This window comes from Anas platyrhynchos, chromosome 7, assembly GCF_047663525.1.
Source record: "Anas platyrhynchos isolate ZD024472 breed Pekin duck chromosome 7, IASCAAS_PekinDuck_T2T, whole genome shotgun sequence".
Taxonomy (NCBI): domain Eukaryota; kingdom Metazoa; phylum Chordata; class Aves; order Anseriformes; family Anatidae; genus Anas; species Anas platyrhynchos.
In genome coordinates, this window is record NC_092593.1 from 2,417,449 (window position 1) to 2,432,978 (window position 15,530).

Sequence of the window (15,530 nt, forward strand, 5' to 3'; positions counted from 1 at the left end):
GTTCAGTACAAAAAAGACTATGAAAAGAAGAAAGATAAGTACACTACAGTTGTGGATACTCCAGAACACTTAAGGACTACAAAAGTCAACAAACAGATTAGTGATGTAAGTGTGGTCAGTCCCCACCAAGCATACTTCCTTCTCTGAATTCTGACCTCCAAAAATAATGAAAATATAGCGTTTTCAGTAGTCAGTTAAAAAATGTATCTTATCTTGATTTTTGTCCATTGATACCAAGACTGGAGAAATAATATGATCTATGATTTGTGTCTTCAGATTATCTACAAGTTGGAGTATAACAAAGCGAAGCCTAAGGGCTATACTACGATTCATGATACACCTATGTTACTGCACGTGCGCAAGGTCAAGGACAGAATAAGTGATGTAAGTAAATCATTCTTGTCTGTAATATCAAAAACATATCTAATTAACTTTTTGCTGTGATAAGTAATATTTTTAACCTGTGTGCAAACCTGTCATAAAAAAACTTCTTGTTAGAGTGAACTTATTTTGTTTACGTTGTACTTGGGAATTCTGCATCTGGGTTTTCTTTCTATATTGGTTAGTGACTTTTGTGCAGCCTTGAGTTAGGCACGTCATCCATTACTGTGTTTATGTATTTCTACTACGGATATTGTGAATATGTAAAGTAAATTTTCTGACCTACCATAAGTATGTATTTTAGCCTTCCATTAATTTCTAATGGAAGGCTATAAAGAAAAAGAAAGGAAGGTGAAATGGATAATGTTATAGGATTTGGGAGTCCTGGTCCTGATTCCCTCTTCTAGCCTAGGTTTTCTCTTTGCCCTTTGTATTGTTTTTTTCTTATATTTCCATAGATAAAATGATGATAGCAGCACTTCTGTAACTCAATGTAGTACTGTGAGGCTAGGTACCAACTGACTCATTCAGGTGCTGTATGGATTCTCTGTGTAGTGAGCAAATCTAGAGGGGGAAAAATAATATTATCCAAATCCTAATATGGATCATTAAGAGACAAAGATTTGTGAAAGTGATCTGTGAATTGAAGTACGTTTTTTTGTTCCAAACTAAATGGCGAATTTGAGATTCTATACAGGGGGTTTTGGAAAGCCCTGAGTGTGCCTATCAGAAGATAAATTTCTTTAAACATACTGTATTGGGTACAAAAAAGTAGAAACAGACAGAATTACTGTTCATGTATAGATTTTGTTAAAACTTAGTCTGTGCTTCATGGTGAGTTTTACCTGCTACATTTTCCATTCAAAGGATACTGATGCTGAACATGTCCCTTCTTTCCAGGAGAAGATTGATACAAATTTTTAGTGATATAAATTATTTTTCTGTTAAGATTTTTCTGTTAAGCTATTATTCTGTTAAGATTTTATCTTTACAGAAGCAATTGTTCGTATTATAGTTTTAATATTTTGCTGCTTTTCTTGTTGACTATAGCTTTTATGTGTTATCTTTGTAAATGTTTTTTATGTTTGTCTTTCTTTAGCTGAAATACAAAGAAGTGTACGAGAGGAATAAATCTCACTGCAATGTTGTAGCAGATTCTGTTCATATTAAGACTCCAAGGCATGCTTACAAGCTAAACAGCAACGTGAGTTCAGTTTTATGAATACTGTAATTTTCTTATGGACAGTGGTTGGGACTAGCAGCGGAGACTGAGGGAAATTATTTTCAATTCCACTGAAATTCTTTGATTTCAGACATTACTTCTAATTCTTATGCTGCTGCATAAAATATGTGTTAATTTATTTCATGTGCAAATGCTTCTTTTTTTTTTTTTTTTGACAGTCATAAATATACCTGATTTTTTTTTTTTTTTGTGATGGTGTTATGTAGACAGAGTAAGAGCTTAATGGGAAGTTCTCATTTGTTTTCAATTAGCAGTGGCCCTACACCCACTGCAATAGGCAAATAACTGAAAGCACTCGCCTTCCTCAAAGTTATGACAGTTTCCAGTCATTCATGTTCCTTTCTTGACCCAGCAGTGGAGTAACTAGAGCAAGTGGGCTCCTACTGGATTGTACATGATTCAGAGGAAAGCCCTAATCTGATGAAGATGCAGTTTCTTTCATCTTGCCTTATTAATTGTTCCAGACTGAAAGATAATTTGCATCAGTTTGATCTGTAAAGTATACGACTTTGACTTTTTTTTTTTGTTTATGTTTCTCTGTGAACAGCTTGATTATAAGAAGAAATATGAAGCAGCCAAGGCTCATTGGCACTGGATTGCTGATAGGCCTGACTTTGTTCAAGCAGCCAAGTCATCTCTGCAACAGAGTGATGTAAGAAAATCAGAATACACTGAATAGTCCCTTTCCCCACATCTCTGTTTTTCAAAATTAAAAAAAAAACGTTGAAGATCTGGGACTCCCCTTTTTAGCTTTTATTATTGTTTTTAATTTCTGTAGTATGAATACAAACTGGACCGGGAATTCCTGAAGGGATGCAAACTCTCTGTCACAGATGATAAAAACACAGTACTGGCTTTAAATAATGCCATCTTGTCAAGTGATGTAAGTACTTGAGCATTCAATTTTTGTTTTTCTTGAATTTTATGTAAGCTGCTTTACTGGCAATATGATTGGATTAAGGATGACAGTTTGAAAAGTGGTACTCAGTTGCATTTGATTTATTTCATTAATAAATTAGCAAAATCTGAATAAATTTAGTCTTGTAAATGTCAGTGGCTTAGTTTATGTTTTTTCATATTAAATAAATACTTACATTCAACATTGCCTGAACACCCCAGACCTTTGATATATCTCTAGATTTCTCTTATTGAAATGAAAATCTTACCTGCAGAAAACAAAACAAAAAAAGCTGCAGGTATAGCTTGTGCTTACAACAATGTATCTTTAGGAATAATTAGCAATATATTCAATATATTAATGAAATTACAATTGAGAGCTACAGGAATGTGCAAGGTTGAACAAATTTGTCTTGGAAAAAATCCAAATAGGAGATGATCTGCAAACTTTTGCACTAAAAAGTAGTGACAACTACAGTAATCTCTTTGGAAATCATTACAAAGCAAGATACACACTGCTTAAAATGGTATCTTTTCTCACTGCTAGGTAAAATACAAGGAGAAGCACAACAAAGCTCGAGGAACGTGCCTTGTTGTTCCAGATACACCTCAGATCCTCCTGGCTAAGAATGTCAGCTCTCTGGTATCTGAGGTAAGGCATCTGACAGTTCTTTAGCCATTTTTAAGTACATCCTTTTAATATGTCGGCTGTGTGTGTGTGTGTGCATGTTGTTTTTTACCTATTTTAATTCTGTGCTTTCAGAACAAATACAAAGAACACAGCAAGAAACAGCTACCACATGGGTCTTACACAACCCTGCCTGAGACAAGAGACACGGCTCATGTGAAACAAGTGACCAAGAATGTCAGCGAAGTAAGTAACTACTGCAATACCAATTTATGGTGAAGTTACTAAGTGGTACCTACAATTGATTAGACTATTGCATATTTGAGTCTACATGGCTGAGTCTCACCATAAAATGCCCAAGGAGTCAGCAAAGAAAAATTCCTACCAGAAAACGACAATAACAAAGAGCAAAATCCATTTTTGGGGTAGCTGTTGAAATACTCTAGAGAAAAGTGACAGGCTGGAGTTCTAATGGGCGTCCTTAAATCCAGATTTCATTTTTAATAGAAAACAGTTTAAACATAAATCATCACCTCTAAATAGCAAGTTTTTGTAATCTAAAGTGTAGATTATGACAAACAAGCTGGGGATAATAAGATATGAGAATCAGGAGACAGCATTTTATCTGTCTTAACAGCTTCAGTGAACTTAATTCCAAGTTTCAGTAGCATTTACCTCACCATGAAACTCATGCCTCTTTTTGCTCTCAACAGACAAACTATAAAAAGAAGTTTGTGAAGGAGAAAGGCAAATCTAATTATTCTGTCATGCTGGAGCCTCCTGAAGTGAAACATGCCATGGAAGTTGCTAAAAAACAGAGTACAGTAAGTTTTGTGTTTTTATGAACTAAGCAGTTCATGTAAGAAAATTCGATCAAAGTCAGCTGACAAAAAAAAAATTTACATAGATCTGGATTTCCTCCCAGCCTCCCTGTTCAGGTATAATTCTGAGGGACAAAAATACAAATATTTACAGCTGTAAAATTGCACTGAAATAAAGGATTTATTTGATAGTCATATTTATAATTAATAACATGAAGTAATCTAATGCAAATCACATTTAATAATTTATTTCATTCCTTATGAAATCCTTTATCCTTAAATACAGACAGAATTGCATATGCTCATTTCTTCATAGGTAATTTGACCATTTGCAAAAACAGATTCCCAAAACAATTCTTTGTGAAATTATTAAAAAAAACATCACACACCATCCTAGCAGCATTTCTGTGTCCTTATTAGCTATCTTTCTCATGAACAAACATGAATATTCTTTTTTCCTTTGTCTGTCACCATGGTTTAGATTGAATACAAGAAAGATGCCAAGTCAAAGCTCCACTACACACCTATAGCAGATCGACCAGATATTAAGAAAGCAACTCAGGCTGCCAAGTTAATTAGTGACGTGAGTGTTTTTTTAAATATTCTGTATAATGTTTAGCAGTAATGTTACTATTAAAAACAGTATCAGTAAAATCAAAAGGGTATTTCATCGCTACTAAACTATACATTTTTAATTTGATTTTCTTTGTTAGATTGAGTATAAAAAGCGTGGAGAAGCTGGCATTGGTGTTACCATGCTGGGGCGTCCGGACATTGAACTGGCAAAAGAGGTGTCCAAGCTAACTAGTCAGGTAATAATAAAACATTTGTGAAACTTGACAGCAGTGAGATAAAAGAGAAATAACATTAACTTCTAGAATGATGTTAGTATTTTAACTAGAATTATTTCTAGATTAAACGATAAGGAAACATTTATAAAGGAACATGTTAAAGTAAAAATTGAGTCCTGATGTAAAGCTACTTCTTCACTGAACAAACCTTGAGAGTCTGATTTTGCTTACAGTGATGCCAGATGTGATTCACCACTTTCTTTCTAGTCATTTATATCCATTCAGTGTATGTCACTTTCCCAAAGTGCATCCAGTCACTTTCCCGAAGACTAGGCTGGTGGATAACTGTGCCCAGATACTAACAGTCTGCTGGCTTCAATGGGAGCAGAAGTGATCCGTCTGCACAGGCTGCAGAGAGGATTCATAGAAGTGTGGAGATGGGGCATATAATTTCTCTGTATTTAATCCTGTCATCTTTAAAATCTTTGACTGTTTCCATCTTCTTAAAAATGTTATTGATCATTCTACAATGTCCAGTTTCTTATCTTGATGGAATATGGAAAGTTAGAAATGTACAGGTACCTGAATAACTGTCACTTACAAATTTATAAATTCCCTGAAATGCTGAAAACAATTGATACAGAGAGAATTATTTTTACAAGACTCCATTGGCCCAGAGTTATGAGGTTGCATAAATCTGTACATCCTTAAGATCAAAACGGAAGACAATCATTACCTCTAAAAGCCAGCTGATAGTTTTCAAGAAAGGATTGCCTGAAAATTAAGGGTTGTTGGAATTAAAAAACATTTTTTACAGAAGACGAGAAGCTGTAGCACCTCTCTTGTCTACAGTGGTGAAATGGACACAGATAAATTATTCACTTGTGCAGAATATTTTGAAAAAAAAAATGAAAATAAGCACTTGTATGCAAGTATAATTCTCTTACACTGAAAGTTGCCGTGACAAGATCTTATAAGTACTGAGGCTGACGTGTCAGCCATGTTCTCTCTCTCTCTTTTTTTTTTTTTTTCCTTTTTTGCCCTGTTTTTGAGTATTGGCTTTAAAAGAAGCAGCCTCTTTCCTAATTCTTCTTATTTATCCCTTGTGACAAGGACATTCAGTTTCTTTTGGCCACTTTCTTTCTATTTTGTGCCTTTGAAAGAATCTCCAATTTTGGCGTTAGTGTGCTATATTACTAGAAGCTTGCATAGTTTTATTTTGCAATGGATACGTTCTCCAATTATTCTGAAGCACATGTTTTTCTGTGGTTGTTTTTTTGCTTCTTTGTTTGTTTTTTTTTGACCAGGTCTTCAGTTCTACTTGGTTCTTTCTCACTACTTCACGCTTTAATCTTATTATTGTTTGCATTTCTGATCTTGCTCTCTTGCTACGCATTATAGGCGGAATACCTCAAGAGGCATATGAGAGGGCATGGAGCTGCATCTTATGATACCCCATGGATGAGAACGTTTAAGAAAGCTAATATGCTAAGTAGTCATGTAAGATAATTTTAAGTGACACAACTGGGAATGCCATTTTTATGCATCTGTTTCTTGTGTACTTACAATTCCAAGTGGTTAAGTGGTTTATAATGCACCAGTTGCACCAGCTCTTTTTGTGTCAAAGGTGTCGAACGTAGCCAAACTTGTGAGACTGCTCTTTTTTATTTTTTCCTCTGGAAAGACTGTGCATGGGATTTAAGTGCATGGGGAATTTGTCTCTTTCAGAAATACAACATGAGGCTTCAAACCCTATGCCCTTCATGATGGTTTTGGAACTTCCAGTGTTTTTAATACAAATTCCCAATGCATTCATGTAACATGGAAGCTAACCTTTTTCACCCAAAAAAATAAAACCAGCCATATAAGCTTGATCTGGTTTTCCTGAGAATGTATGAAAAACAAATATGTATGTGACAAACCTCAAAATGGTCCAGATTATTTTTAGTGAACAGTCATTATGTATGCAGTATATTCACACTTGAATTTTATTTTAACTTTTCTGTTCAAACTTCTATTTAAACTACTCTGTTCTGGAGCGTATGATTAAATGCTAGAGCTCTGAGAAGTATACACTGTAGTGATTTGAGGGCACATATTTTCTTACATTTCTTGCCATTTCAAAACCTTTGGAAAACAAAAACCTATATAGCTGCATAGCAGTTTTGAAGTGGCAGCAGGTAGATCTCTGCATTTCATTTCTGCACTGGTATTTCCAAATGAAAAAAGGAGGATTGTGTTTTTTCCATATCTAGCCGTGACTACTGCATGTAACTGCTGCATGCTTGAATGACAGCCACCATGCTTGTTAGAAAAAAAAAAAAGAATAATTTCAGTAGAAGCAAGGAGACTCTTAAACTGGCACCTGGTCCACAACAAATGAACTGCAAGAAAAAGAAGAAATTATGTTTATTCCCATTCAGAGATAATGAGCTCCTCTTTTTCCATGCTTTTGCTCCATTGCTAGCCAGCTTTCCTCTTAGTATAATAAACTCACTTTGAAATTATTTTGGTCCTGAGAAAATTAACTATTTTAAAGGGGAGTAAGGGGGCAAATACTAATTGGTATCATCTTTCACTTTATTTTTCTCTTGGGTATTTATTCTCATACATTTCTTCTCTATAAAGCATTATGTCTTCTTTATAAAGCTTCTTTATAAAGCAATTTGTCAATCCACTTAGATTTTTTTGGTTGTATTTCATCTGTCTGGCATCCTTGCTCTCAATTTTGCATAGATCTTCCAATAACATTTCTTCTGCATTTAAAAAATTTGGCATGATGGGTCTGATCTTCATCATATTTTGCATAGCTTGCATAACTTAACAGTCTTGTATACTTCTTGATTTTAATTTTTGTGAGATCAGAACTAATGCTGATTCCTTTTATGTCAAAAATGTTGATATTGCTTTCTTACATTGGTTAAGCAATTTGTGGATTTGCCTGTTTCACCGTGTGTTTTATCTGAATGCTGGCATATTTTGCAAAGCAAAAGAGAAGCAATGCAATACAGCATGAGTAATGTGGGGCTGTATGGACAAGAATATGCCAAAGAATTCAGAAATGTAAAATGTGATTGTGGAATGTGATTTAATTCTGCTTTCAAGCATCTTTCTATTTTTACTAATATAAAATGATCTGTTTACGTTTCTGTAATTTCATTATAACTTAAAAACCTTTAGGCTCTTCAACTTAGTTATCAGTTCTTCAGCAGTTTATTTCTTTCATTTCAATTTTCATATGAATAGTTCTTCAGAGATCAGCTTTTTTTCTTCTGAAGAACCATTAATCCTTTTTCCTTATCAACCGCAGTCTAATGTATGTTTCTTACATGTATTATTTTGGTCCTGAAAACAATCAAATTATTTCAGAAAGACAAATGATAGTTCTCATTTGTTGTTCTTTAGGCCAAGTGTGAGGGTTGCTGGTTTATTTAGTATAAAATATCTCCACATAAATGTGGATTGATAAGCAGAAAGAAATGTTGCCTCACCTGTTTCCGTGCAGTCAGAATACTACTACAGGGAAGACATGAGAAATCCTCAGAATTTTTCTACTGATGGCTCCTGTAATGCTGATGAGCATAATTACCGACTGTTGGATCTGTTTAGAAAAGTCAGAACTTAAGGCTAGATTACTGAGGGCCAATCTTTAATACTTTGAGTTTTTTCCTTGCAATCTTCTGTAACTCCTTTGAAACAATTTTGTGAATTTTTGTAGATATATGTATACACACTAAAACCAAAATATATATACTCACTAAAACCAAAAATGTTCCTAATAAAGCAGCCTCTTACAGGTCCACAAGAAATAGTGAGGAATGGGCCTTTAGCAGCAGTAGGATGGGACAAGTAATGATGGATGAAGGGTATCCCCTCACTCATTAGCATTAACAAAACTCATAGTCATTAGCAAAACTCATTTATGTAACCTGGCATATGTGCCTCCAGCCTGGGTCTGCTAAAACATTGGTTTATATTGATACGGTTTACCTTGCTAATGTTAATCTGATGTGGTTTGGAAGTGTTACTAAGTCTCTTATGCAACCTAGTTCCTAGTAATTAATTGTATCACTATTCTATATGTGATCATTATCATCTTTCTTTATCTCTGTTTCACACAAAACCCAGTCTGTGTATAACAATATATGTAAATATTTGTTCCATTGCCATCTTCATTGCTGGTATGTCCTCAGGCAGTTTTTAAAGCTCATATTTCAGCAAGACGTATGTTTAAATTTAAAAAAAAAAAATACTCTTTATGCCTATGTCAGTTTTTGTCTTTGTGAAACACATTATATTTTATGTATGTATAGCTGTCACTGAATGAGACATTTTTCATCTCACATAGGGTCGGAATGTGTCTGTGTGTTGGCAATGTATTTCTCTTGACTATGTCTGTCACTATTTTTACAGTGAGGAGGTGTTACATGTGCACTGAATGAAAAATTGCTACTGATATTTTGTAAATTCAAATGTAGATTTTCTTTCCAAGTCAGGTGATCTTTAAAATAACCTTTATTCCATTGGATGCCTTCAAGTTACTGCATTTTTGTTCCTCCGCTTAAAATCAGCATGTGCTCGGATCTCTTTGCCTTCTGCAGCCAAACAAGTAAACGCTCAAGAACAGATGTAATATCTTTTTTTTGTTTGTTTGTTTGCTTTGTTTTAATTCAGGTGAAATACAAGGAGAATTTTTCCAAAGAGATGGGTAAAAAGCCCAAGTATGATTTAAAAGAGGCTAAAATCTACAAGACCATGAAAGATGCTCACAACATGGCTAGTGAGGTATGCTCACACTTTTCCTATAGGAAAATAAAAAGTTTCAAATGTCCTATAGGAAAGAGCTCCTTTGTGTTATTAGCATATTAGGCATCACAGGTTTTATCAGCAGCCTTCTTTTCTGATGTTTGTCCTTTCTTATCTTCAGGTGAAATACAAGGCAGATCTAAAGAAACTTCATAAGCCTGTTACAGACATGTCTGAATCGCTGATCATGAACCATGTCCTGAGTACAAGCCAACTCGCCAGTGCTGTAAGCTCATTAACTAACCCCAGATCCATTTGATTTTCCCATTCCTGCTGATTCCATTCTGAATTGATCTCTTCTAACTATTTCCATAATGATTGCTAAAGGAGCAATTATTATTGTTCATGGTACATCACCTGGTAGTGATCTCTTCTCTAATGGTTGTTTCCTAGTCAACTAGCAACTTTGTCACATTTATTCCCTGGGAAGTGAAATCTGTATTAGTTGTAGAACTGCTAGTGTTTTAAATCCTCTAATCATTTTTAGTGGATTCATTCTTTATTACATTTTAACTGATTGCACCTCACTAACAAATACTATTTTCTTCTTTCTTTTTTTTGAAAAATTTTTTCTTTACTGATTAATATATTTAAAACCTTTTTTTTGTCTGCTTTTTCATTTTTATGTTTAACATCCTCCTAATATAGAGGTACAGAACTATGTCTAACAAAGTGCTCAATAATTTTATTGAGAAAAGACAAAAGTCATTATTGCCTGGCACAGCCTTTTCATGTATCCACTATGTTTTCTTTATCTTTCTTGTTTACTTTTTTCTCTCTCTTTTTTTTTGTTTTTTATCTTTGTTTTGAAATATCTTTGCTGCAATCGAAATGATCAAAAAAAAATAACTTTTCACTCACATCTTTAAAAGTGATATCTGATACTGGGAGTTAAAATTCTTGTTTTTGTTTAGCTTTTTGTCTTTCTAATTTCTCTTTGATGTTCCATTGAAGTGTTGCTTTGATTGGACCTAAGAAGTAAATTTGCTGAGGGATTTTTTTTTTTATTGAGATGATTTTTGACACCTTCCCTTCAGTACCAGTACAAGAAGCAGTATGAGAAGAGTAAGGGTCACTACCATGTGGTGCCAGATAATCTTGAACAGGTTCACCTAAGGGAGGCATCAGAACTACAGAGCCACGTAAGTTGGTCGCGTGTTTCTCATTAACCCCAATCATTGAGTGCTAAAGTCACCATCACTGAAATCAGCCTAGTAAGTTCTGTGATGTATAGTAATTTCTGTGCCTTTCTGTTTTATAAACACTTCACATTCAAGAAAATTTTTGCACATTTAAACACATGCAAAATATCCATATGATTTCTTCATTCTAGAGTAGATCTCAAAGTTACTTATTCCTGTTGTACCTGGATCTTGTTACACAGTGTAACATATTTATTGGGTCAATTTCATCTATAGAAAAGAAGATTTGATTATCTCGGAAACTGGAAATTACTGGAAGTAGGGTTGTTGTTGACAGTACATTTTCAGTTGCTTTATCCCTTCTAGTCTCAAGTGATACAAAGGAGAGCTCTGCCATTATTTTTCTGCATACATAATTCCTTTAATGAAACCAATATCTGCTGCTGCTCTTAGATGTGCCTGTTGACATCTTCTCCCTCTGCAATACAGCAAATTGTGAATCATTCCACAGAAATTTATCCTCTGATTTAGTCTCTAGTCTTCTCTATTCCAAGTATTTATTGACCCTAAAGCAAGAGAGAGGTAACTGCTAGAATGTGAAGGACTATAGGTATTGTTCTGGTGCAGAATAATAGCACGGAAGAGCAAAAACTACATAGCAGAGGACTAAGAATATGGTTGCTCATCAGTTTGTAGTGTAAGTCACCACTCATTGCACTAGTTTGAGACTGAAATCTGAGCCAAAGACATAGCATTACTTCACACAACAGTTTGAAAATCAATACCCTAAAGGTTAGATACTCTAAGTTGAAGCAAGAATATCTTCATTTTGGTGGACTTCTTACTTCCTGGACAGACGTATAGAATTAGGTAGGAAGATGCTGAACTGCATCTTTTCAAGCCCTTTCACTAACATTCCAGCAATCCATTAACATGTAACTGGATGAACTCAAACCAGGGTCAGGAACAATCTCAGTGCCTTCAAGTTAGATTTTTGCAGCTACCTGTCTTCCTTCTTGTGATCAGTTATTTCTTGAAATCAGAGCTGACACTGCATATTCTTTGTAACAGGAAATATGAACGTAGAATTTTAGGCCACACACATTTTGCTGCAAGGCTGACTTTTGATTTTACATTTTAGGATCAATAATAGGGATTTCAGGAAGATGAACAGTGTTAGAAATTAATTTTTTACCAGATATCAGTTAACCATAGTAGGCAAATATTAGTTGATGAGTTGGTTCTTTGATTATTTAGAAAGGTAACTTTTTTCTTTTCTTCTCAGGTGAAATACAAAGAAAAGTATGAGAAGGAAAAAGGTAAACCTATGTTGGACTTTGAAACTCCAACATACCTTACTGCAAAGGAATCTCAGCTCATGCAGAGTGAGGTAAGATTAAAATCAATAATGATAGATTAAAGAAACTTTAACATTTATTTTTATAGTAAAACTCTGAGTGGTTTAGACATGCAGTTATACTTTTGTTTTGTGAATGTTGATTGACAAATTATTGTTGTATCACACATTTCTTTATATTGGTTATAAGATACTGTATTTGAAATACATGAAATTTCCCTCTGTCACTATGAAGTGTATGTTTTCTGTAATTTTTCATCAAGAAGCTGTCAGTAAGCAAGTCTTTGAGTATTTACAAGAAATGTAATATGAACTACACATCACTTCAGTATTTGCAACAGGAGTATACTATGTATGTCAATTATTACAGTCCACAGAAAGCATGCTGTTTCTTGTTTTCACCTGAGAACTCTGTTTGAAAAACCCATTTATTTCCTGTTTGTCTCTGCTGTCACAGTGTTCTTTGCTGACCTGTCATTCTATTTCCTGAAGCAGTTATTTTCTGTTTGTTTGAAGTATTATCTTGTTCTGTTGCAGGTGAAGGCTTATACATTTTGAAAACCACTTGTATAAGGCCCTAAGTCATTATATTTGAGTGATTCCATTGAATGTTTTCTCTGCATATATAAGTAGGAGAAAAAAACAAAGACAGGATCAGGTCATGTTTCCATTGCAAGTAATGAGCTGTTTCATGAACTTCAATAGAAAGAGGATTTATTCTTTCTGTCTGCAGCACTGACTGTAGAAGATTGTCATCATGACATTAATACTGCTGCTTCTTCTCCATCCTCCCAGAGGTTTTAAAATATAATTAAAAATAATGTAACAAAATTTGCTATTTTGCTTTTTTTCTTCTTACTCTCATTAGAAAGAATATAAGAAGGACTTTGAAGAGTCCATTAAGGGCAGAAACCTTACTGGCTTGGAGGTTACACCAACCTTATTACATGTCAAATATGCAACCAAAATAGCAAGCGAGGTAGCAATTGTTCTGTTTTTTTCCTCTGTCAAGTTAAATAATTCCACTAAGTATACTCAACAACATTTCTTCTTCACCACTTTTTTATCCTAACCATTCATTTTAAGCATGTTTTATAAATATTTTGTGTTGTGATCTAATTTGTCATGTACATATATTATTGTCCGTTAACTGTATAACTATTCATATTTATTGTGTCCTTTCCTGACATTCATCAGCATAACTGGTATGTAGCGGGATGTGTATGTGTGTGCCCTTGCATTTTGTCTTGGATAATAATGACTATACACTGTTCCTTTGCAGTAGTTTTTATATAACCATATACCTTTGCTTTTTTAACAGATCCTTTTTTTTTTTTTTTTTCCTGAGCTTTTAGATTTATTTATTTATTTATTTATTCTTTTTTTTTTTGCAATAAAGCTGTAGAGTGTAGAACTCTTTTTAGTCTGTATTTGCAGTTTTTGTTTTCTTTCTTATGCAGAAAGAGTACAGGAAGGATCTGGAGGAAGGTGTCAAAGGTAAAGGATTAACAGCTTTAGAAGAGACTCCCGACATGTTAAGAGCAAAGAATGCAACTCAAATCCTGAATGAGGTATGTCAGAAGCTATTTGGAAAATCCCTGAATAGAGGTAACAACTTCAGATGGACAAATGCTTATAGCCATGTAACACCAGGATATAGTAATTCCCTACAAACTCTTAAGTAGAGAGAAAAAAAGATTGTGTATGGTGACTAAATCTGAAACTGGGAGACAGAACTTAAAAGTGAGCTGGTTCTGGCTTTGCAGTCACTATCAGGAAAGTAAGTGAAGAAGAAACAGACGCTGCAATCAATGGTCACATGGTCAACAGATAAACTGTTTTTGACTGCAGAAGCTGCAGGACCTATGGCCAAGGCAGGCTTTGCCCCATCTTGATGGAGAGAGATGGCCAACAGACACTCAGACTGTGTAACCTATGTTATTTACAAAGCAGACTGGTATCACAAATATTTCATAGTGACTATTTTCATAGGATAAGTGCAGCTCAAATTTTAAGGGCTATAACATCACCAGGCTGAAAGCTGAAAAAACTAAATTATGTTATGGCTTGTTAATAAATTCTCTTAAGGTAAGCATGCTGTCTGCGTACTGACAGCATTTTGTACTTACTTAGGGCAAGCATTTTAAGTTATTCAAAGAGCCTCTATTTTACATGTATTACCATAGAATAGTACAGGCATATTCAGCCAAGTTCAGCAGTTGCCATAGCAAGAGATGAATTATACCAATCTATAAAAAATATATCTTTTAGACATTACTGAAAGAAGAAGAGTCGCTGATGATGATGAATCTTCAGAGAGGCTATTCATTTCAAAGGGCCTACACTATCACAGAGAATCCTGTTCCCTTGCATTTTTTGGACACGCTCAGTGTGAAACATATGTGACCACTTTTCACTACCATATGCATTTCATAAACTGCTTGCTCCCTATTGCTCCTCTTCTGTACAAGTCACTGTTTTACACAGATCACTGGTGACCTAAGGGAACTTGCACTTTGAGGTTACTGGCGTGAGAAGGAACCTTGACACAGCTGGCCTGTAGTGTGCCTCCATTTGCTGCTGCACTTGGGCTGTTTGTTCTCAAGATTTAAGTTATAAAATAAACACTTCAATTATGTCATATGTGGTTGAATTGTATGTTTGTATTAGCAGTATTCCTGTTTTGTGATGTGGTCATGAAAATACCTGAAGTTGCCCAAGGGATTGCTTTCACATCAATAAAATATTTGTCTATTCTCTTAATCTGCAGAAAGAGTATAAAAAAGCCTTGGAATTAGAAATTAGAGGAAAAGGTCTGACAGAACTGGCTTTGGAGACACCGGATTTTGTGAGAGCAAAGAATGCCACTGACATTGCCAGTCAGGTCTGTGTGAATAATCCATTTCTCACATCTGATGTCTTTTTTTAAAGAAAAAATTGCTAGCAGGTTTTGTTTTGTGTTTTTTTTTTTTTGTTTGTTTGTTTTGTTTTCTTCTTTCTGAATAAATAGTGTGAAAATTGTCGCAAAGACAAAGGCACCTACATATGATTTCTCCCTTATCTCTCCCTAACAGATCAAATACAAACAATTGGCGGAAATGGAGAAAGCCAACTACACGAGTGTTGTCGATACTCCAGAGATTATTCATGCCCAGCAAGTCAAAAACCTTTCAAGCCAGGTAAATAGAGTGAAAAGATGTAATCATTGCTCACGTGGGAACCTTGAACAGATGTTAATTTGGAGCACCTGAATTTGGAGCTACCTGTCACAACATTCAGGAGAGACATCAGAAAAACAAATTTCTGTGGAACAGTGAGGTGGCATCTCTTACTGAAAACCAGTATTGAAAATCCATTTCAATACTGAAATTAATTTATTGTAATACTGTATAAAATGGAACAATCATTTCTATTGTTTTTGCAATACCAAAGCAAATTTAGTTCTAAGTAGATTTAGCTGATTT

General features: G+C 34.6%; 1 protein-coding gene across 42 annotated transcripts in view; it reads left to right on the forward strand.

The window, feature by feature from the left end:
- The window catches only part of NEB (nebulin), a 119,534-nt gene that overhangs the window by 85,515 nt on the left and 18,489 nt on the right, over nt 1–15,530 (forward strand). For 36 of the 42 annotated variants that reach the window (XM_072041337.1, XM_072041338.1, XM_072041301.1 and 33 more), the window contains 19 exons: nt 1–105; nt 277–384; nt 1,481–1,585; nt 2,172–2,276; nt 2,403–2,507; nt 3,069–3,173; nt 3,285–3,395; nt 3,863–3,973; nt 4,452–4,553; nt 4,684–4,782; nt 6,163–6,261; nt 9,436–9,546; nt 9,689–9,793; nt 10,605–10,709; nt 11,995–12,099; nt 12,935–13,045; nt 13,527–13,637; nt 14,837–14,950; nt 15,141–15,245. In XM_072041337.1, the coding sequence (XP_071897438.1) occupies nt 1–105; nt 277–384; nt 1,481–1,585; nt 2,172–2,276; nt 2,403–2,507; nt 3,069–3,173; nt 3,285–3,395; nt 3,863–3,973; nt 4,452–4,553; nt 4,684–4,782; nt 6,163–6,261; nt 9,436–9,546; nt 9,689–9,793; nt 10,605–10,709; nt 11,995–12,099; nt 12,935–13,045; nt 13,527–13,637; nt 14,837–14,950; nt 15,141–15,245 (2,022 nt within the window). The remainder of the gene's footprint in view (nt 106–276; nt 385–1,480; nt 1,586–2,171; nt 2,277–2,402; nt 2,508–3,068; nt 3,174–3,284; nt 3,396–3,862; nt 3,974–4,451; nt 4,554–4,683; nt 4,783–6,162; nt 6,262–9,435; nt 9,547–9,688; nt 9,794–10,604; nt 10,710–11,994; nt 12,100–12,934; nt 13,046–13,526; nt 13,638–14,836; nt 14,951–15,140; nt 15,246–15,530) is intronic. The other 6 variants (XM_072041342.1, XM_072041310.1, XM_072041312.1 and 3 more) reach the window with 5 other exon arrangements.